The 24,000-nt window shown below is 42.5% G+C and overlaps 1 protein-coding gene across 24 annotated transcripts in view; it reads left to right on the forward strand.

Moving 5' to 3' along the window:
* Nucleotides 1-24,000, forward strand: part of LOC113814275 (titin) — a 213,810-nt gene that overhangs the window by 184,154 nt on the left and 5,656 nt on the right. For 13 of the 24 annotated variants that reach the window (XM_070114577.1, XM_070114575.1, XM_070114595.1 and 10 more), the window contains 10 exons: nucleotides 9,186-9,256; nucleotides 9,987-10,099; nucleotides 11,856-15,263; nucleotides 15,804-15,866; nucleotides 17,178-17,320; nucleotides 18,047-18,328; nucleotides 18,468-18,551; nucleotides 19,177-19,542; nucleotides 21,017-21,103; nucleotides 23,260-23,379. In XM_070114577.1, coding sequence (XP_069970678.1) covers nucleotides 9,186-9,256; nucleotides 9,987-10,099; nucleotides 11,856-15,263; nucleotides 15,804-15,866; nucleotides 17,178-17,320; nucleotides 18,047-18,328; nucleotides 18,468-18,551; nucleotides 19,177-19,542; nucleotides 21,017-21,103; nucleotides 23,260-23,379 — 4,737 coding nt within the window. The remainder of the gene's footprint in view (nucleotides 1-9,185; nucleotides 9,257-9,986; nucleotides 10,100-11,855; nucleotides 15,264-15,803; nucleotides 15,867-17,177; nucleotides 17,321-18,046; nucleotides 18,329-18,467; nucleotides 18,552-19,176; nucleotides 19,543-21,016; nucleotides 21,104-23,259; nucleotides 23,380-24,000) is intronic. The other 11 variants (XM_070114593.1, XM_070114597.1, XM_070114594.1 and 8 more) reach the window with 9 other exon arrangements.

The following is a 24,000-nucleotide window of genomic DNA, read 5'->3' on the forward strand; positions in this document are numbered from 1 at the left end:
TTTAATTTATTTATTTTTTGTTGTATCTTTATTTCTCTCCCTTCTTTAACTAATAATAATTTTTAAGATTTTTTTTTTTTTAGTCTTTTCGTTATCCACTAAAGATCATTTGTAAGGAGGCGGGTTTTTGTCGTATATTTTTTATTTATTTATTTTTACTTGTACCTTTATTTCTCTCTCTTCTTCACTAATAATCATTTTTAAGATTTTTTCGTTATTCACTAATGATCATGGGTTTTTGTCGATTAAAAAAAAAAAATAGATTTTTTATTTAATTTTCTTCTTAAATCTTTTTTTCCCCTCTCTCTCTTCCTCACTAATAATCATTTTTAAGGATTAGTATTATTATATATATTTTTTTTTAGTTTTTAGTTTTTTAGTCTTAGTTTTTTTTTTCCTTCTCCACTAATTGTCATTTGCGCCTCGCTATCTCGGCGCTATCTGGAGGCTGAGAGGAGTGTGACGTCATCAAGGCTAGATGGTAATTACTTGGCGACGGTGGTGGTGTGTGAATTTTTAATTGGAAGTTAAGTTTTAGATTTTTTTTGAGGGGGGAGGGGGGTGCTTGTAAAGGGAAGTAATTTTTTTTCTATTGTTTTTATTACTATTGTCATTGTCATTATTGTTATTATTTTTGATCATCATCATCACCATCACCATCATCATCATCACCACCACTATCATCATCATCACCATCACCACCATCATCATCATCATCACCACCACCACCATCATCATCATCACCACCATCATCATCATCATCATCATCACATCATCTTCATTCTCTTCCTCATCCTCATCACCACCACCATCATCATTATCATTAAAAGTATACTATGAAAGTATTACTATTAAAAGTATACTAAACTATATTTACCATTAACTATTACAAACAGCAGATCTTGCAATCCAAGAATAAACCGAAAGATAAAAGATATATACCATATATAGGACTTTACCGAAAGAAAGAAATAAGATGCCTTTACTAACCACCCCCCTCCCCCTCCCCCCTGTCCCTCTAGTCTCCCCCCTCCTCTCCCCACCCATCCCCCCTCCTCACCCTCCCCTCCCCCTCCCCCTTGTCCCTCTAGTCTCCCCCCCTCCCCCCCACCCCTCACCCCAACATCCCCCCTCCCCTTCCCCTCCCCCTTGTCCCTCTAGTCTCCCCCCTCCTCCCCCCTCCCCTCCCCCTCCTCCTACCTCCCCATCTTAGTCGTCCTCAAAAAAAAAAAAAAAAAAAAAAAAAAAAAATCAAGGTGACCTGATCTCGTCGACAGTTACAAACCGTTAAGTGGCCAGTTTTTTTGTTTTTTTTCTTCCGCTAAAACTCGCCAATTTAAGAACAGATAAAGAGATATTTATCGAAGAATTCTTAACCTGATAGGAAGATAAAGTCTGGTTCATTATCGAACACCAACTGGCCAAGTAACTTAAAAGAATGTTACAAAAACGGGAGAAGAGAGAGAGAGAGGGGGAGAGGGAGAAGGAGAGGGAGAGGGAGAGGGAGAAGGAGAGGGAGAGGGAGAGGGAGAGGGAGAGGGAGAGAGAGAGGGAGAGGGAGAGCGAGAGCGAGAGCGAGAGGGAGAGGGAGAGGGAGAGGGAGAGGGAGAGGAAGAGGGAGTGGGAGTGGGAGTGGGAGTGGGAGTGGGAGTGGGGTAGGAGAGGGAGAGAGAGGGGGGGGCGAGAAGAAGAGGAAGAGGGAGAGGGAGACGGAGTGGGAGTGGGAGTGGGAGAGGGAGAGGGAGAGGGAGAGAGAGAGAGAGAGAGAGAGAAAGAAAGAGAGAGAGAGAGAGAGAGAGAGGGAGAGGGAGAGGGGGAGGAGGGAGAGGGAGAGGGAGAGGGAGAGGGAGAGGGAGAGGGAGAGGGAGAGGGAGAGGGAGAGGGAGAGGGAGAGGGAGAGGGAGAGGGAGAGGGAGAGGGAGAGGGAGAGGGAGAGAGAGAGAAAGAGAAAGAGAAAGAGAGAGAGGGAGGGAGAGAGAAAGAGAAAGAGAGAGAGGAGGGAGAGAGATAGAGAGATAGACAGATAGATAGATAGATAGAGACAAAGACAGAGAGAAAGAGACAAAAAGAGAGAGACAGACAAAAACAAAAAAGAAAAAAGGTCATTTTTGCCTCTCGTTCTGATAAGCACAGGCGTTCATAAATTCAAATGTCTGAATTCTCATTTGAGGAAATTACTAACATTCTGCTTTCGTCTCGTAAAGTTTATCAGTAAATTTGCTCAGTTCATTAACCGAAGCCTATGAAGTCGAACAAGTCATTAGTCAAACGAGATGATTAATTAGAGAGAAAGTTCGGTGGTTTGGGAATAATTGTTCTTGTTTTTACTTTCTCTCTTCTTTTTTTTCCTTTTGTTTCTTTCTCGTTTTACTGGTCTTTCTATCTCTCTTTTGCTTTTTGTTTTCTTTCTGTCGCTTGTAGTTCTCTTTCTGTCTTTCGTTTTCCATATTTTCTTTCTTTACTTGTTTGTTTTTCTATCATTTCTATTCATTTCTGTTGCTATTATTTTTGTATATTTCTCGTATTTTTTCTTAGTTCTATTTTTCTCGCTTTTAAGTGTCTGTCCCTCTGTTATTTAATTTTCTTTCGGTCCTTTCGTTTTTCCATGCTTTTACTTTCTATTTATCTTTCCTTTCTCTTATATCTCACATTTACTCCTCTGTCTTTCATTTTCTTTTTTTATCTTTCTCTCTCGCTCCTACCTTTTTCTATCTTTCGTGTATCTTTTTTTTGTTTGTTCTTTATTTTCTTTTTTTCTTTGATTTTCTTTCTATCTTTTGTTCTGTTTTCATTCTGCTCTTAATTTTTTCTCTGATTTATCCTCTTCCCTCTTGACTCTCTATTTTCTATCTTATTTATCTTTCAATTCCCGTCTCTGCCCTTTCGTTATTTTCCTTCTTTGGCATTTGCTTATATTTTCATTCTCTTCATTGTATTTATCTCTTCTTTTCTTGACTTTATTTTCGTAGTATTATCTCCGCTTTCTCCTTATTCATCTTCATCATCAGTCATGAATCATAATAATGATAATGATGATAATGAAAATGATAATGACAATGATAACAATAATGATCATGATGGTGATAATGACTATTGGTAATCTTCATCATCACTCTCTTTCTCTTTCTTTTTACGCTTCTTATTCTCCTCCACCACCATCTGTATCTCATTCTCCTCCTCCCTCTCTGCTTCTTCTTGTCCTCCTCCGCCATCATCACCACCGCCTCCTCTTCCTCCCTTTCTTTTTCCCCTTCCTTCTCCCTCTCTTCTTCTTCCTCCTCCTCTTTCTCCTCTTCCTCCCTCCTCTCCTCCCACCATCATTCTCCGCCTTCTCCCTCTCCCCCTTCCCTATCCTATTCATCTTTCTCCTCCACTTCCTTCTCTTTTCTCTTCTTCTTCCTCCCCCGTCCACCTCTTCCTCTTTCTCTTCCTCCTCCTCTGCTTTCTCCTCCGTCACCTCTCCTCCCTTCGTCCTCCTCCTCCTCCTCCTCCCTCCCTCCCCTCCTTCCTCCTCCTCCCTCTCCCCCTTCCCCCTCCTCCTCCCTTTCCTCTCCCCCCCCCTCCTCCTCCTCCCTCTCCCCCTTCCCCCTTCCTCCTCCTTTCGAATCCCGGGTTTGTGGAGGTATATTTGGAGCGGTTCCCGGATTTTTGGTTTGCATATGAGGAGTCAAGGAGAAATTTTGAGTTTTATGATAATTTATGAAGCAATATTCATAATGTGGATGATATGAGTACTGATGATAGTAACTATGATGATGATGATAATGATAATGATGGGAATGATGAATATGATAATGATATTGGTAATAATAATGATGATAATGATAGTAATGATAATCATAAAGATGATATAATGATAGTAATAAGAATAATTATCGACATCATCATCATCATATCATCATCGTTTCATCATCGCCATCATCATTATCACCAACATCATCATTTTCATCGTCGCTATCACCATCATTATTATCATAGTAATGATGACAGAAATGTTGATAATAACAATAACAGTAATAATGATGATAATGATTGACGATGCTTATAATAATGATAGAAAAGACATGATAAACAATGACAGTAATGATACCGCTAAATCATTAATGACAAAATTAGCAATGATGTTAGTGTCAATGATAACTATGATTGCGATTCTTAATATCATAATAAAGATAATGAACAGTTATCATGCTAACAAGAATGATAAAAAATACCAACAAAAACAAGAAAGTACAATGATAATTAAGATGACCTTGAAGTAATAACAATAATTACCCTAATAAAAGTAATGAGCAGCAGATATAAGTATCTACCCCCCCCCCCCACGCCTCATGCCTGACAGTCAAGGTGAAAACAGACTGTTATAAACCCACGATCTATGACACTACACGCCCTCGTCAGTACCAGGGAGCCGAGAGCAGTCAGTGTAAACAAGTCCCCCGCCCAACACGTGCCATCTGGCAACGCACCACCTGGCTAAAAACTGGGCAACGGGGGGTAGTGGTTTCGCAAGCGGTAAAACACAAGGGCGGAAGTCGTGGATGGCGGGTCGTGGTCGTCATGGGCGGGTCTTCGTCGTCATGGGCGGGTCGTGGTCGTCATGGGCGGGTCGTGGTCGTCATGGGCGGGTCGTGGTCGTCATGGGCGGGTCGTGGTCGTCATGGGCGGGTCGTGGTCGTCATGGGCGGGTCGTGGTCGTCATGGGCGGGTCGTGGTCGTCATGGGCGGGTCGTCGTCGTCATGGGCGGGTCTTCGTCGTCATGGGCGGGTCGTCGTCGTCGTCATGGGCGGGTCGTCGTCGTCGTCATGGGCGGGTCGTCGTCGTCGTCATGGGCGGGTCGTCGTCGTCGTCATGGGCGTGTCGTCGTCGTCGTCATGGGCGTGTCGTCGTCGTCATGGGCGGGTCGTCGTCGTCATGGGCGGGTCGTCGTCGTCGTCATGGGCGGGTCGTCGTCGTCATGGGCGGGTCTTCGTCGTCATGGGCGGGTCGTGGTCGTCATGGGCGGGTCTTCGTCGTCATGGGCGTGTCGTCGTCGTCATGGGCGTATGGTTGGGGAGGTCTCGTTTGGCGTTTCCAAGAGAGGGATTTTGTCGTCATGCGCTTCTTTTGGGGGAGGTTTCGTCTGCATGTTCGAGAGAGGGATGGTGATGGGGGCAAAATGATGGGCTGTTTTGTTGATTTAATGGTAAGAATTAGTTGTACTATCATTATCATCATCACCATTCCCATCATTATTATCACCATCATCATAGTTACTATTGCCAGTACCCATATCATCCTCATTATGAATATTATTCCGTAATCATCAGAGGGTTTTGTGAGCTATTAGGGACAAATAGACTCATTCATGTGGGAGATTCACATAGAAAACGTTATGAAGGATTTTCTTTAGGTATGACTCTCGTAAAAAAAAAAAAAAAATTGGCCTTAGACTTTCCCGTATTCAGGCATAGAAGATCCACCTAGACCATCTGACCCCCGACATAAGCGCATATTCAGAGAGAGAAAAAAAGGCCAAAACAGAAATAAACCGGAGGGGGAGACGAAAGAAAGAAAGAACAAAGGGGAGAGAAAGAATACCTCGAAGGAAATGCTACGAGAAGGGGAGACACTGACAGACACCGAGGGGAGCTGGCAGTGTCCCAAGGTGAGTGGTTAGGGACGTCGGAAGTGAATACATTATGCGGGTTCTTCTTCGGGACGCCCAGACTGCACTTGACCTTGGTATAATTAGAGCTACGAATTAGAGCTACGAATTAAAGCTACGAATTAAAGCTACGAATTAAAGCTACGAATTAAAGCTACGAATTAAAGCTACGAATTGCGGGAAAGTACCCGTGTTGTTAGATTTTCTCTCTCTTTGCAGTGGTATAATTTTATTTTGATATACTTATGTTATAAACTTATGGTCTGCGTTATGTTCTCCCTCCCTCTACTCCCCCCCCGTCTCTCTCTCTCTCTCTCTCTCTCTCTTTCTCCCTCTCCCCCCCCCTCTCTCTTTTTTCTCTCCATCTTCGTCAGTTATGTCTTTCTCTTTCTCTTGCTTTTTTGTTCTTTCTCTTTCTCTCTCGCTTTCTTATTCTATCTCTTTTTCGGTCTCTCTCTCTCTCTGGATTTGACCGATTTTCCATCTGAAGACAATTTTCTTAACGCTTAACGTCTTCTCAGTCAACAGCGTTTCGTCTGACACTATAAAAAGGAAAATAAAAATAAAAGTCAGACACTATAAATAGAAAAAAACAAGTCTGACACTATAAAAAGAAAATAAAAACAAAAGTCTGACACTATAAAAGAAAAAGAAAAACAAAAGTCTGGCACTATGAAACATTTCGCCCGCTGATCGAGGTTATAAACAAATGTTTTGCTTAACGGAATTTTAGAAATCTGAAAAATGCGACTGTTAACGAGATTCAACTAAACTTCGTTCACACACACACACACACACACACACACACACACACTCACTCACTCACTCACTCACTCATACTCACACACATACACACACTCACACACACACACACACACACACACACACACACACACACACACACACACACTCACTCACTCACTCACTCACTCACTCACTCACTCACTCACTCACTCACTCACTCACTCACTCACACACACACACACACACACACACACACACACACACACACACACACACACACACACACACACACACACATATATATATATATATACTCAATTAGCTGATTATAGCGAGCAAAGGACACAGTTTAGATGTCAATGTATAAGAAGACCACCAAATTTCTTTTCTTTCAGTTATGAAGTATATATTTCATTTTTGACTGATAGCTATTGTGTCAAAGATGTCATGTATCATTTTGATGAGAGAAATCCTCCCGTTCCTCTGGTTTATCATGAATTATATATCGCTTTGAAGAATGATTATGATTATCTACCTTTTATATGCTGTTGTATCCCGTCATGAGTATTTCCAAATAAGGCTTTTCCATCGCTTTCACACATCGTTTGTTGTTGGTTTCCATGTGGTGTGAATAAATCCTCATAATGTTGTATCACAAATAATATGATGATATGACTAAAGAATACATCAAAGGCGGTTCATTAAAAAAAAAAATGGGATAGGCCTACCTGAGAGCTACGTCAGTCGTGGACACTGCTATGTTTGGAGAGAGAGAGAGAGAGAGAGAGGGAGGGAGGGAGGGAGAGAGAGAGAGAGAGAGAGAGAGAGAGAGAGAGAGAGACAGAGAGAGAGAGAGAGAGAGAGAGAGAGAGAGAGAGAGAGACAGAGAGAGAGAGAGAGAGAGAGAGAGAGAGAGAGAGAGAGAGAGAGAAGAGAGAGAGGTGGAGAGGAGAGAGAGAGAGAGAGAGAGAGAGAGAGAGAGAGAGAGAGAGAGAGAGAGAGAGAGAGAGAGAGAGAGAGAGAGAGAGAGAGAAAGAGAGGGAGATAGATTCAGAGATAATTACAGCACAGGCCCCAGATTCTCAAACGCGTTAAGACACCGTATCTCCTAAAGGCGCCTTAACTTACGACCGAACGATCTTACGGCCCATACACAGAGTAAGGGACCCGCCATAGTGGTGCGAGCGAAGGCGCCTTAGGTTAAAGCAAGGGGAGAGTAGCTTTTAGCGCTTTCCGGCAAACGGGAAATCAACACTCTTCGCTCTTATATAAGGGAAAGACGGCAGGACGGCTAAGACCTCCAGCGCGCCTTAACTTAAGGTTCGTTTGAGAATCCGGCCCCAGTACGAGAGAGAGAGATGGAGAGGGAGAGGGAGAGGGAGAGGGAGAGGGAGAGGGAGAGGGAGAGGGAGAGGGAGAGGGAGAGGGAGAGGGAGAGGGAGAGAGAGAGAGAGAGAGAGAGAGAGAGAGAGAGAGAGAGAGAGAGAGAGAGAGAGAGAGAGAGAGAGAGAGAGAGAGAGAGAGAGTGAGAGAGAGAGAGAGAGAGAGAGAGAGAGAGAGAGAGAGAGAGAGAGAGAAATAGATAGATAGATAGATAGAGATAGAGAGAGAGAGGGTCAAGAGGGATACAGAGACAGTTACAGTACAGTATTGATTTGATGAAATTAGGGCCGTGGAGTTAGTGAATGAAAGGGGACTTTGCTGGACGGTTTATTGGGGGTGTAAAGAAGTGACCCCACGAGTGACCCGAGTGCAGAAGGCGGAGGGTGACCTGCCCCGTTCTGCGTCTGCTCTTGTATTGGCTTAGGATTCGAATCATTAAAGACTTTAAATAACAAAAATAACATCAAATAACAAAAACAATTAATTCAGGGTTGCTTGTGAACGTGAACGCATCACGAATGAACAAATATGATCTAGTTGCATCTAATTATGTAGAGAAAGAGACTAGAAACACTTGAGATGTACTACTACTTTGGTCCTTATGAACTTTTTTTTCAAACAGTTAAAACGAAAATACTTTTCCATGTACTCTGTTACGTATTAATATTTTCAACACGTACAATATACGAATTCTATATACTGCAGAGAGAAAAATATAGAAAAATATCAATTGTGAATACACCTGATCTATATAGACGAGATTTTTAAATTTTGTATATTTCTCTTTTATTTCCCATTTTTAATTAACGTTCTATATTCTGTAGATAGAAAGATATAGAAAAAAAAACATTGTGAATACACCTGATCTCTATACATACGATTTTCAATCAATTTCAATTTTTTCACTTTTATTTTCCTTGTTTAATTCACCTGTTCTATATATTGTAGATAGGAAAATATAGAAAAAAAATCCATTGTGAATACACCCGATCACTATAGACACGATTTTTTAAAAAATCTTGTATATTCACTTTTATTTCCCATTTTTAATCAAACTGTTCTATATTCTGTAGATAGAAAGATATAGAAAAAAACATTGTGAATGCACCTGTTCTCTATACATACGATTTTCAATCAATTTCATTTTTTTTTCACTTTTATTTCCCATTTTTAATTCACCTGACGATTCTTTTCCAATCTTGTATATTCACTTTTCACATTTTCACATTTCACATTTTTAATTCACCTGACGATTCTGTTTCAATCATTTATATTCACTTTTCACATTTTTAATTCACCTGACCATTATTCTCCAATCATTTATATTCACTTTTCACATTTTCACTTTTCACATTTTTAATTCACCTGATTATGGCATCACGTGACCACCCCCTCTCCCACTTGTTCCAGGAGGCCCTCCACCCCCACCGCCGCCGCCGCCCATCCCTGGCATCACTCAGTCGACACGACTTCCATCCGAGGTAAGGGCGTGGGTTGGTTTTGCTGTCTGTTCGTCTGTCTGTCTGTCTGTCTTTGTCTTTTTTGGTGTTTTGTCTCTTCATGCCTTTTCCCTATTTTTTTGTGTTTTCACTATTTCTTTGTCCCTTTTCACTATTTTTTTGTTTTGTCTTTGTCTCTTTTCATTATTTTTTGTGTTTAGTCTTTGTCCCTTTTCCCTATTTTTTGTGTTTTGTTTTCCTATTTTTTCCTATTTCTATGTCTTCTTTTCCCTGACCTTTTTTGTGTTTTGTTGTCTTTTTTTGATTCGTCTGTCTCTATGTCTTCTTTTCTATCCCTCTTTTTCATCTTCAATTTTCTTCGTTTTCTTCTTCCTCCTTCTCGTCCCCGTCTCTCTCTCTCTCTCTCTCTCTCTCTCTCTCTCTCTCTCTCTCTATCTCTCTCTCTCTCTCTCTCTCTCTCTCTCTCTCTCTCTCTCTCTCTCTCTCTCTCTCTCCATCCCTCCCCCCTCTTTCCCTCCCTCCCCTCTCTCTTTCCCTCCCTCCCCTCTCTCTTTCCCTCCCTCCTCTCTCTCCCTCATCCCATTCCTTCTCTCTCTTCACCTCTCTCTCTCTCATTTCCACTTCCCACCCACCCACAACAAACACCAGAATACACTCGACCCTTCGATTCGTCGCTTCCCACATCTCCCCAAAATCGCATTTTCCCATCCCGCCCATTTATCCAATTTTTTCTCCCCTCCTTCCTCGGCAGATTCCCGTACGCCCGCAGCCGATGAACCCGCCCGCAGTTCTCGCCGGTGCCATGATGAAGGAGAAGAAACCCTTCACATACACCCCTGGGGGACTCGACCTCTCCGAAATCAAGTAGGTGCTTCAGGAGGGGAAGAGGGGGTGTGGTGGTGGGTTGAGGTGGGGTGTGGTGGGTTTGAGGTGTGGTATGGTGTGGGGAGGTGTGATGTGGTATGGGGAGGTGTGGTGGTGGGTTGAGGTGTGGTGGTGGGTTGAGGTGAGGTGTGGTGGTGGGTTGAGGTGTGGTGTGGTGAGGTGTGGTGGTGGGTTGAGGTGTGGGGTGGTGTGGTGGGTTGAGGTGGGGTGTGGTGTGGTGTGGTGAGGTGTGGGGAGGTGGGTGATGTGAGGTGTGGTGTGGTGAAGTTGAGGTGAGGAGGTGAGGTTAAGTGAGATGAGTTGAGGTGAGGTGAAATGAGATGAGGTGAGGTGAGGTGAGAGGAAGTGAGGTGTGTTGAGAAAGGGGTGGGAAGGAGATGGGAGCGTCTTAGTGATAGTGGTGGGGGTGGGGTGGGAAGGAGGGAGGGAGAAGTGCATGGTGGAGGGGATGTGTGGAAGATGGTTGGGTATTGAGAGGGAGAGGAAGGAAGGGAAAGGTGGGAAGTGGAGGGGAATGAGTGGATGAGAGGGAGATGAGGTAACAGAAATGCAACGACGAGCGAATGCGGGAAAATGAAGATGATAATTAAGTAAGAGTAAGGATGAAACTGAGAATAAATGAGAGGGAAAGTAAGAGAGGGAGTGAATAAGAGAACAAAGTGAGGACTGAATATAAGTGAGAGTAAGAGTGCGACTGAGAATGAGTAACAGTGAGAGCAAATAATAGTGTGTGTGTGAGAGAGAGAGAGAGAGAGAGAGAGAGAGAGAGAGAGAGAGAGAGAGAGGGAGGAAGAGAGAGAGAGAGAGAGAGAGAGAGAGAGAGAGAGAGAGAGAGAGAGAGAGAGAGAGAGAGAGAGGGAGAGAGAGAGAGAGAGAGAGAGAGAGAAAGAGAGAGAGAGAGAGAGAGAGAGAGAGAGAGAGAGAGAGAGAGAGAGAGAGAGAGAGAGAGAGAGAGAGAGAGAGAGAGAGAGAGAGAGAGAGAGAGAGAGAGAGAGAGAGAGAGAGAGAGAGAGAGAGAGAGAGGTTTGTTTTGTGTCCACCTTCTAGACTTACTTAAATTAAAATGTACATATCGATATATTTTTTACCAACAAATGAAAGTCACGATTGTTTCAAAGATTGTAAATATACATTTCCAGATTATCTCATTTTCTGAACTTCTTGACACAATCCTCATTTATGTACATATGACTCCTTTGTAAATTTTATTAATGTTGTAAACTCGCTGATTATCATTACTCGAATGTTGATACACTAAAATTTCCTTCAAAGAAAGACCGTTAATACTAAACTAATGTGATGTTAAATGTTTAATTTTACTCAACAACGCACCTTTGATTAATGTGTCATTTAGAAGGAAATTTTACTGTCTTTGAACGATTTCGATCCAGTGACGTAAGTACGCCGAGAAAACACGTCTGGAACATGTTAGAGAAGGCGTGGTTGCCTGCAGTGCTTAACATGGCGGATGGCTTCTTGTGAATGAATACACTGTTTATTAGCACTTAATAATTGTCTTTTTTATAGATCATAACGTAATAATAATAATAATATAATAATAGCAACTTGATCCTGTCATTGTTGAATTAATGACACAAGCTTTGCCGGATGTTAAGTGTGTGGCTCGCGTGCCCCGAAGGGAGGGGGCGCTGATGCCTCGTAGCCACGGCATAGTCTGTCCCCGCCCCCCCCTCCTTACCACATGTTTGGCACGAGTGTTGGACCCCGCCCACAGGTCCCCCAGGATGCAGCGCCGCCTCTACAGGAATGCGCAGTCCGAGGGCGTGCGGCCGTCGCCCTTGGCTGCGCAGCCCTCGCAAAATGCCACCAATGCCACGTCAGGGCAGTCGTCGGCGCCCCTGGGAATGCCGGTGCAGGTTCTCCCTATGCCGGGCATGCACATGGGGCCGCAGCAGCAGCAGCAGCCACAGCCACAGCCCAAGGAACCTCCCAAGCCCAAGAAGAATGTGTGTGGCCCTCCGCCGCCGCCGCCGCCCTTCGCTGTGTCGCCAAACTCTTCCTATACGCCCTCTGTCGCCTCGCCTCCTGTGATCACTTCCCCGCCCTTAGACTTCTCCCCCGTGGCGCCTCTGCCCCAGCTGGCTAAGGAGCCGGGCCCCTCCATACCCGCGGCTCCCCCCATGCCCCTTCAGGCACCTACTGCCAGAAGAGGGTCGCTGATCATTTCCTCGCCGCCCACTTCGCCGCTTATCAGCAGCGGCTCCAGTGACTTCTCGTCGCCGCCTCCGCCGCTGCCGCCGCCTCAGCCCGTGAAAGTGCCGGTCACTCCACCGATTATGCCGGCACCTCTCGAGCCTCCTTCGATACCTCCGCCGCAACAGAAGCCAGTAATCGAGCCTCCACAGATGCCTGCTCCTCTGCCCAAGGAGGAATCTCCTGAAGAAGAAATCTTCTCAGATGAAGAAGAGGAATACAGCTCTGCAGAGGAGCCAGAGCCTGTTTTCAGCAAAGACATGCTAGACCGTGGCAGGCGTGCCTCACTGATAGAACCAATTCTTCCACCAATCACTCAGACCGTAAAAGAACCCTCGCCAGTGCCGCCGAGTCCCGTGATAGAACCATCCCCAACTCCACTAAGCCCTGTCAAAGGGTCCTTTACTCCGTACAGTCCTGTTTCGGAACCATTCTCCCCGCCCATGACGCCGCTCAAGGAGCCATCGCCCCTCCGACAGAATTCGATAAAGGAGCCATCTCCTCTGCCCCAGATGCCCGCCGAGGAGCCATCCCCACTGCGTCCGATCTCCGTGAAAGAGCCATCGCCTCTGAACCAGATACCTATGAAGGAGCCGTCTCCTCTTCACCAAGTTTCCATGAAAGAACCGTCTCCTCTGCGCCAAATGTCCGTGAAGGAGCCATCACCTTTGCTTCAGTATTCAGTGAAAGAGGCTTCACCATTCTCCCAGGTGCCTATGAAAGAGCCTTCTCCTCTCCGACAAATGTCTGTAAAGGAGCCATCCCCTCTGCATCAGTATTCAGTGAAAGAAGCTTCACCTTTCTCCCAGGTGCCTATGAAGGAGCCATCGCCTTTGCGTCAGTATTCGATGAAAGAAGCTTCACCTTTCTCTCAGGTGCCGATGAAAGAGCCATCGCCTCTTCGCCAGATGTCCATGAAAGACCCATCACCTTTCAAAGAAATGTCTCCCTTGCCGCAAACTCCGATCAGGGAGCCATCACCAATGGCCTACACTCCCATTAAAGAAACGACGCCACAAAGGACGATGTTCATCAACGAAAACAACATCAGGCAAGCACCTCTGAAGGAGAAAACACCAGAGCTCCCAAAGCCGACAAATACTCGACGAAATTCAATTGCCGAAGCTCTGACCCAGCTCATTGACGAGCCCACGGTCATCTTTGCTCCGCCAGCCATTAAACAAATGCCTGCCAGAGAGCCAACTCCAGTCAGACAGATAGTCCGAGAACCCACGCCCGTAAGGCAGGCCATCCTTCAACAACCTGTGATAGAACCTGCTCCCATCAAGATAGAAGCTAAACAACCTGTAGCAAAACCAGCAACACAGCCCCCGGCAACAGTCACTCAGGCCTCTGTACCAGTAACTTCACCCATCAAGAGTGCTCCTACAGTTCAGGGAAGTCCGAAGAGACATTCAGTTCTGCCAGAACCAATGCAGATCAATTACATCCCCATAGAGAAAAGCCCAGTAGTTAGTCAGCCTCCAGTAACTCAACCCGCTGCAAAACCAATGCCCGCTACTGTAAATAAACAGCCTGTGGCAAAACAAATGCCTGCTCGTATGCCCTCCCCTCCCCCTGGCCCAGTTGCCACCCCAGCGTCTCAAAGCACAGCAGCACCACGGCTTGTGCGTCAGTCCTCACTTCCCTCGAAACCTTCCCCAGCTCAGGTCACAAGTCCCCCAGCTCAGGTCACAAGTCCCCCAGCTCAGGTCACAACTCCCCCTGCTCAAAAGGAACCTGTTTCTGTCACTCCTGTTGCAAGCGATGAAGAAGCCGGTGCCTCAGCCGCACCCAGCGCAAGCGAAAGAGGAGATTTACGGGCGAGTCCTACGTCAGGCTTGCACAAAGCTCCACTTCCTTGGATGTGTGGAAGGCCTAGAGAACCATCTCCACCACCGTTGTTCGTGATGCAGGCCCAACAAACTCAGAACAGATTACAACAAAACCGTATAATGAGACAGCGCTCAGTGGGCCCAGAGCCTTCTCAAACACAACCGCTTGCTCAAGTGACCGTAACTTCTCCCCCAGAGGTTGTGCAACATCCAGGATTCTATAGACAGCGTTCCCTGCCACCTCCTCAACGGCCACAGCAGCAGCTGCCGCAGCAAATACCACAGCCGATCCCTCAGCAAATACCACAGCCGATCCCTCAGCAAATACCACAGCCGATCCCTCAGCAAATACCACAGCCAATGCCGCAGCAAATACGACAGCCGATGCCGCAGCAAATACCACAGCCAATTCCACAGCATATGCCACAACCAAGGCCACAGCAGATACCACAGCCAATGCCACAGCCATTGCCACAGCCATTGCCACAGCCAATACGACAACCAATGCCACAACAAAAGATGCCTCAGCCAATGCCACAGCAGCAGGCACAAACTCAGCCGATCAGAATACAGCCAACTCGACCGCAGGCACAGCCCCAATCGCCGCAAGTGCGCGACATCCCCATCAAGGTCCAGACGGCGCAGCAGCCGCAGCACCGGCCCCGGGAGCGCATCATTCCTATCACCATCGAGAGGGATTCCCCGCCCAGAAGCACAGCCCCGACGTCCATACCCATCAAGACGCCTTCGACCCCAGCACAAGAGCACATCATTCCTGTCCATTTCGAGGGGACACCCAACGCTGCGACGAGACCCAGCTTCCAGCAGCCCAAAGCCCAAACCCGGCCAAACGCACAGCCGCAGCCCCAGCAACCTGCACAACCTCAACAACCCCAGCAACAGCAGAATTGGGCCAACTCCCCAGGGGCGGCCTTCTCCCCTCCACAGTTCCCCTCGACGCCTCTCAGTGGGAATCCAAGTGGGGCTTTCACCCCGTACAACTCCCCAGCAGGACTGTACTCGAACAACAATGCCCTTGATGCGCTACACCAGATGCAGCAGAGCTTAGAGCAGCTGAACTCGGGTCTGCAGAAGTAAGTTGTACCCAAAGGCAACTTTCCCCCCCGCCCCCCATTGAGTAGAGCGACAGGATTCCCTCATGTAGCTACCCCGCCGCCCTTACCCCGTCTCACAGCCTGTTTTTTTCCTAATAACCACGGAGATATAAGCTGTTTCCAAAGCAGATATTCTTGTATTTACAGTAACGCAGGTCAGTAACTAGGACGTCACATACGATGCTTAGAATAGCAAGATTAGTATATTTGATATCACGACGATCAAATACCTTTAGAGTGTTCTTTATAAAGTGTTGCATTCAAGATGGCAACATTCATGTGTGATATTTTCTCTCTTTTGCCTGTAACAAAATAGTGCAATTTAGATATGATACAGATAACCAAACAATTTTTTTTTTTGTAATATTATTTTTTCAGTAGACAACTAACCAAATAGAGATATTCACACTCAATGCCAAAAAAAAAAAAAAAAAAAAAAAAAAAAAAAAAAAAAAAAAAACTCCCCTCAAGACACACCTAGATTTTTAAAAATTAACATACTTCTGTACCTTTTTACAGTGCGTTCCCAAGATTCATTCAGAAAAAAATGTCGGACTCTATAACATCTCGGAAGCAACCTAGGTACAGTAGGATGGTGATGGCAAGGCCTATATGAGTTGACTTGCCTCCCCATTACGTACACTGCTGTAGAGAATGCTACGCTGTGTGCCTAATTACTTGTTAGGGAACTGACGTCATTATTGGTGCCTTGTCACTCAAAAGGATGTGTTGAGACGTAACTGTTCTGTGTGAATTCTGTTCATGATGTCAGTTCTTGAGTTTTATAGTTTCATGTTCAATTGTGCTTCCCTGATGATCTGTCAGCATCCTTTTAGAACTAACATGTGTTTTATCTTCACCTATGTTTATATTGCATAAATGTATGAGTATATATAAGACGTAATTTAAGACAAATTTCAGTGCCATCTGTATTTGATTTTCCTAATTATAACTTAGCTTCCTAGTTCTTTTTTTTGTGTAGGATTTTATTTACAATTTTTTTTTTGGTTATGACGTTTTTTGTACAACCTGTATACCTTTTTGTAATAAACTAACTTTCCTGTTTTGTGTTCTTGTTCTGTCTATGTTTAAGAACCCATTGCTTGTTTTCAATATGTTATTTTGTTCATATTGCTTCTGTATTTTGTCCCCATTTTCCTCTTTGGTTGTACATGTACTGTTTTCTTATTCATAAGATTTTTTTTCGTTATCATTTGAGACATACTGTATTTTTAAATGTTCTCACAAATTTTATTCAAGTGCTAATAATTTATTTTGTAATTATTTTATTTAGCTTTCAACTCTAGGTACTGAAAATACATTCTCAGATAGTAAAAATCTGAAATATTTAACTCTTCATTGATTACTGTTTAATTTTCTTCGTGATGAATTTTTTTTTACAGGTTAATGTATATGCAGTTAAGAAAAAGCCAAAAAAATAGACAATTTTACATTGCAAATAAGAAATAAACAATTTAATTTACGGGAAATCATCAATCCTAACATGACTATTACGCAGAGAAGCTTTCCAAAACGAATATCATCAAAGTTTTTCCATAAGAATCGGCCACTTTATGAAAGCTGCCTCTTAAGTCCGGTTTGTTAGAACTGAGCCAGGCCCGACCCAGTGAATTTCCATGAACACAGATGCAGAAATAAAGGCATATCTGTCTATATATCCGATAGATACACATTTAACCATCTATTAGTCGGGTAGATATGCATGTCCAGACTGATAAATATACATTTATTTCTTTATTTCATGCATGACAAGTATACGAATATTCTTGGGGTCGGGCCTGGCGCAATTCTAACAAACCGGCCGTTAGTATCAAGCCCCTTGCACGGGCCATGCAATAACGATATTCTAACACTGGCCTTGGTTACTTCCAGCTCGCAGCAACGACCTCAGCAAAACGGCAATGGTGTCCCAGGGGCCCCAGGTGACGTTGCAGCCAACGGGGGTGACTTTGCCCCCGTGCAGTCCCGCTCCTTCAGGGTCCTTCAGAACGTCCTCGACCATCAGGATACCGCAGGTAAGGACTGAGGTTCCTTCTAAGGAAGCGGACGTTATGTCTATAAGGATATTTTTTTTATTACTGTTTTCTTATCGAATGAGTCTTAATAATATAACATACTGACGTTATCTTGTCTTATGTACAACGTATGGTGTCTGCATTTGTTTCTGATAATGTCGAGATAGTTCACATATGAATCATCAGTGGGAAAATAAATTTGATGTGTAAAAAATGTTAAACAAGTATGATTTCATTTCTTGAAAATCTGCAGAGAAGGAAATGCTAAAGGAAATACTAAAATGTGATGAATTTTCTTGCTTTAATAAATAAGGAAGGTAAAGCCACTAATATTGGAAATGTGAACGGCTTAGGTCTTTATCGAGAGTGAGGGAGTGATAGAGAGAGAGAGAGAGAGAGAGAGAAAGAGAAAGAGAAAGAGAAAGAGAAAGAGAAAGAGAAAGAGAGAGAGAGAGAGAGAGAGAGAGAGAGAAAGAGAAAGAGAAAGAGAAAGAGAAAGAGAAAGAGAAAGAGAAAGAGAAAGAGAAAGAGAAAGAGAAAGAGAAAGAGAAAGAGAAAGAGAAAGAGAAAGAGAAAGAGAGAGAGTGCGAGCGAGCGTGTGCACATGCATGCATGTATATATGCATGCATGCATGTGTGTGTGTGTCTGGAGGATGGATAGACAGTGAAAGCCCTTTTTTCAACACCAAAAGAATGATGCTAAAGACACCACGGTAAATGTTCCAGACGGGCCATCCAATGGCGCTCCCATGAAAGTGGAGGTTCCTTTAGGGTCCCCAAGTAGAGGGCAAAATGGATCGGTAATCCACTCCCAGCCGAGGGGCCCAAGTTCAAATTTTAGAAGCGCCATTAACAGCAAGGGAGTCCCAGCCCAGCATAACAGGGGCGTTTGGATCGATGCTCCGCAGCCATACAATAGCGAGCCAAAGATCATACAGCAGACTAATCCTGGACAGAGGTCCCCCAGCATTGGTACAAAAAACCTGCCCAATAGTTTCAAAAATAAAGGTGAGATTGGAAGCGCAAAAGACCCCTAGATCTGTATCATGAACGATATTACATGAATTCATAAATCCTATTGGTAAAATTATTTCTAGTAAAAGATACAACAAAATTGGACTTTTAATAATCTTATCTGGTACTGCAGTGCAGGTTTCTGTTAATAATGACGAGACTCGAAGCAGAGGTGGTCACTATACCAACAGAAATGTCTGGGCTCCTCCAAAGACTGGTATGCAATATGTACAATACGTTATGTTATGCACATTTTGGTGGCGGAAATCTTGGAACTCTCCTGCATATTAATGGGTTTTTCTTGAAAAGGTGACGGTTTCTTGTGGCAGAAGGAGATTGTGGTTTGTTGGTGATGGGATAAAGCACTTTTTTTTCGTAAAGTTTGCCTTTGACTTACGAAACTGTATTCTGTTGTACATTAAAGGCAGTGAACGTTTGGTGTTTTCTTTTAAGTGGTATCCTTCATTTATGTCTTTGTAGTTTTTATTTTTATTTTTTTATTTATTATTATTATTTTGCTCTGTGTATTTAGCATCTTTTTATTTATGTATGTATTTCCGCGCTGATATTTTACATTTTTGTTTTGTCCAGCAGAGCTCTTGTTTGGTCTGGTGTTGGTCACAGTTATTATAAATCACTTTAGTTCTGTTAAGTTTCCTTTTGCAGAGAACACGCACATCTTACGCAAGCTTTGAATTCCTGTTATCTTAACATCTACGTTTATGATTTGATGAGATATTCTGCAATTGGTTATGATTTTCTTATTATTTCTTTCAGTCTCGCTTCGTAATACTTTCAGCTTCTCCTTCTTCTAACTCTGTCGTCCTCTAACAAACCCTCAGGTTCAGATGATGAAATCTCCAATTATATGCAAGCTCATGCCCCCGTGTACCATGGAGAGTTCCAACCTCCACCAAAACAATACAGGCCTAAGCCAAACCAGCAAAATACTGTTTATCAGCTAAATAAGCAGCCTATAAAACAAAGCCAGGCGCAGCAGCAGCCCCAACCGCAGCAACTCCAGCAGCAACCGCCCCAGTCTCATCCGAGTCAGCAGCAACACGCAAAGTTGCCGCAGCAGTACCAGCAGCCCATGCCCTTTGCTATGAGGCAATTCAGTGAGTCGACACCTAGCTCTTCTAGCCCGACCTCCTCGAAGTTTTTCCGAATGCTCCAGACGATTACTGATACTTTGCCTGAAGGAGCTGGTATGGGGGCAAACAAGTGACGTTTTCTTTGCTTGATGTCTCATCTTTGTGATACACCCTACCCCCACCCACCCCCTCTCTCTCTCTCCCCCCACCCCCACCCCCAGCCTCTTTGTTGCTGGTGTAGATCTTAGTGATAAACATCCCCCGTGGAAACCTTGTGATATTTGTGTGTACATTTGTCCCTGTTGCTGCTACACCCCTTTTACAAGCTGATGGAATGAGAGCGACCTGTTATCCGGCTCATGAACTTGTGAATACACGCTTCATTAATGACTCTACCTTGGAAAAAAATTGACGTGAAAGACTCTGTTATATAATTATAGAGATGCCAGGTTATTATCAACACTGAAAATACACATTCAGGATATTACGAGTGATAGAAAGACAGTGGCAGAAAGAGATCATGATTAATGAATTGAACAGAGCATCCTTGAAGATTAGAGATGATTATATTGACGTTTGTAAAAGAATAACGCTATTTTTCTTTAGTTCAGGTTTCAGAATATGACAAAATTGGGTTATGTAACAGTGGAAGAATTCAGTTAGATATATAAATATCATATTTATAAATTCACTTTCTCAAAATATAAATTTAGTGATGCTATATATGTTTCAAAATGTATTTAGTAATAGCAAAAGGAACTGGAAAACTTAGATGTATAAACAGACATGTGATATTTATGCTTAGTCTGACTTAAAACACTAATCTAAATATTATGAAATTTTTTCCTCAATAATTTTTGAAGAAATCCGTTTTATGATGAAAATGGTGTTTTCTTCTTTGTATTTGGTACTAAGCAAAAGTACACTTGAGCTGTTATTTATGTCCATAAACCTCACTGCATATGTTGCATGTATATTTAACTTCCTGTCCCTTACTGGTGGTCCAGCATTAGAATAGAAATTTTCCTTCCCTAACTCGTATGTGACCCCAAGACTGTCTTCATAACCAAAATAAAAGCAGTCTGTGCAAGATTATTAACCATGTATCTGAATAGATGATTGAACTAGCTCTTAATATGCAATAGACTTTCTTTTATGTGGTAACTGTAGTAGCAGTAATATGTTGGAAATGAAATATACTCTTTAGTTTTAATTTAAAGATTGTTGTGATAATTATAATTCCCATAGACACACCTATACACAACTGGAATAGGTAGACAATAATTGAAAATCATGCATCTTGACCCAATAATTTGATATGTATCTACATATTTTTAAAGGTAGAATAACTTGTAACGATGAGTATATTTTTGTTGGTCTTTGTTTAAACAGTGTCTGTCCACACTGACAATAGAATGACCTGATATATGTTATCATGCACACAGAATGGTATGGTAATGGTGTACCCTCTGATCCAACCCACATCTCGGAAGGATTCTCTGTTACCGAGGCCAAATGTTCAAAGCTCATAACCCTGATGTTCGTCTTATCCTGTTCACTGTAGCTTTCCCTTATCCAACCTCCACAGAACCCCAGGGACCCGTCCACATCCCCAACATTAAACCACAACAGAAGGTGCAGCAGTTTCAGCAGCCCCAGCAGTTCCAACAACCAGGCTAGTATATGGAGTGTTACGTTTTAGCATTCTACTTGGACTGAACGGCTAGTTTCGTGAATTCCGGTGCCAGGGAGGAAGGTCTACCCATGCTGCTCTGCTTCTCGGGTGTATTGTAGATCTTTACAAATTGCTAGTTTATTGTATGGGTTTCATAAGGAATGTATAGTAGAGATTTCTTTTTATAAATGGGTATAGGGTTGGATGGTGTGTCTCTGACCTTTTTCGTTTCCTTCACTTTCAAATATAAGCAGACGGAACCTTTTGTTTTTCATTTTGGTTACTTTTTTGATAAGCATGAGATTGGTTGATTATCTGAATCATCTGCAGCATCTGCAACAAAGGTCATTAGCGGCGAATACCTTGTAGGATTCAAATGAGTTAATTATACGAGCGACCAAGGAAATTGACAAAACTCCGTATAAACTAGATATAGAAGGAATGATCTGATTTCTGTGGCTCGTATTATTGTGAAAGTTTTGGTAGACTTTTGGTTTATTTACAATGCATGGGAAGTCAGCATCAGTTGATAAGAAAAGGCTTCTTTAGAGTGGATTTTGGATTTCTTCAGTAAAGAACTTCTACAAAAAGATATTTTTCTAATTGTGCAAGAAGTATTGACAGCATCAGAAGTTCGGTTGCTTAGGATATGCAGTGTGTAAATACACATGTGTTAAGTCCATTATTAAAATTACAGATGGTTTTACATGGGTATGGAATAGTCATAGGAGTCTAATTTGCATAATTTTATGCTATATGATTAGATGTGGTATTTGAGTGCTTTTTATTTATTTATTTATTTATTTATTATTGTTATTTGTTAAAGAATGGCAAGTTTTTCTATTTTGCAGTTTAGCATCAGTGTTATACTGTGCTAAGGAGAAATGTACTTGTAAATGAGCAACTGTGTGGGTTGTGCATTTTTTTTGTTCGAAAAAATCAGCATGATTATATAATTTTAAAGGAATGCACTGCCAGATTTTATTTTTTATTTTATTTTATTTGCTTAACGCCTGTATTTGTTTAAGTAATATATATTTTCATGAGAGAGGTTAAAATATACAATGCCGTGTCTTCCTTTTATCATTCTGTTGCAACATAGTTTGGTGGATTTCTATTATTCTTGATAATATCTCTATCTCTTTCTCTTTTTCTTTCTCTCTTTCTCTCTTTCTCTCTTTCTCTCTCTCTCTCTCTCTCTCTCTCTCTCTCTCTCTCTCTCTCTCTCTCTCTCTCTCTCTCTCTCTCTCTCTCTTTTTTTTTTTTTTTTTTTTTTTTTTTTTTTACTACAGCTTCTACAGTGTTTTTATTGAGGTTTATTTACATCTTGTACTTTTGTTAATGTGGTGATAAGGCTGCCTGCCATTGACCCACATATTCCTTTCTATTTTTTCCTTTTCTTAGAATTTTCTACTTCATCTATATTGTGTCCACAAGATACACCGTTCCGCATTTTCTAGAAGAAAAAATATTGCACTTCTTCGCTTTTCTAACCGGTTATCCACTTAAACCGTTTTTGATCAGTTTAACATATTGGTTAATCTCTGAAAAAATAGTTATAAAGCATAACACTAGATTTTCACAATGTTGGGATATCAATTGTTCTTGCATTTTTAGTTCCATACCTACCTTGGCACATGGTTTCGTACCATCCATGAGGAATTTTGCGATGAACAAGTTTTATACATGTAAATTATCCTTCATCTCTCCTTGATATGTGGAAATATTTCGAAAAGAGTAGAAAAGCAATGAGATGGTTATATGAAGTGTTAATTTCTTTTTATTTTTTCTTGTTTCTATTCTTTTTTCTTCTTTCTTTTACCGTAACAGGTATTATCTCCTGTTTCGCTTTGCTATTCGTAACATGTCTCATTCATTGGTTCCTTGTGTGGAATCCATGATGAACAGATTGCAACAGGAACAACGAAGGGAAGGACAAGAAAACACACGAATATGCCGAAGGCCTTTTTGCGATTTTCTTTCGTTCTTTCTTTCTTTGCTATATTTACTCTATTTTCCTTCGTCAGGGCATCTTCGTCAGAGCATTAGCGAAAAGGCCTTCGGCATATTCGTGTGTTTTCCTGTCCTTCCCTTCGTTGTTCATTGGTTCCCGTTCAGAATGCAGCAGATTTCTCAACGGCTCTCTCTCCCAACAGATGGTCTGAACAGTTCGGCGCCCTCAGACCAAACTGTCCCTGAACCCAAGAAGTACATGGGAGGTAATATTCCTTCTCGGTCATTCAGGATGCTTCAAGCCATGACAGATGCTGATGATGGTAAGGCTTCTGCCATAGACGTGTTTTTCATACAGTCTCTAAAACGTTTTTTTTTTGGCCAAACCCACAAATGACAGGCTGGGATATATATTTTTTTCCTTATAATTCTTTCTGCTTTTGTTTCTGAACGAAAAGGATTTTTTTTTTTGGATTGACGCATAAAAAATATCCCTTTCGTCTCTTTTTTCACGAGTTTCTTTGAACTAGTCCTAAATGGGTGTGGTTTAATTATTTAGAGAATGTAAGACAAACATCTATAGCAGCAGTTACCAAGGCCAAGAGCTTTTCTGCCTGCTAAGAGTATACTTTTTGCTTCCAATTGGATAATTTAACATGATTTTGATTTTGGTGTGTTTTCTCTTTTGTTTTGTTTTTCATTTGTTTTTGTTTTTTTACTTGATACTAAATTTCTCTTCCGTTGCATTCATTATAGAGCTACATTTAGAAACATTGATTATAAGGGATGAAGACCATATACAGTTTGATACATTCCTTGATCATCCTTTACCCTCACTTTTAACTGGTTAAAAATAATATACTGACGTGCAAAATTTATATAAACCAAAAATAGCATATAAACCACATGCGCACATATACTCGCATAAACACCACACACAATTA

This window comes from Penaeus vannamei, chromosome 36, assembly GCF_042767895.1.
Source record: "Penaeus vannamei isolate JL-2024 chromosome 36, ASM4276789v1, whole genome shotgun sequence".
NCBI lineage: Eukaryota > Metazoa > Arthropoda > Malacostraca > Decapoda > Penaeidae > Penaeus > Penaeus vannamei.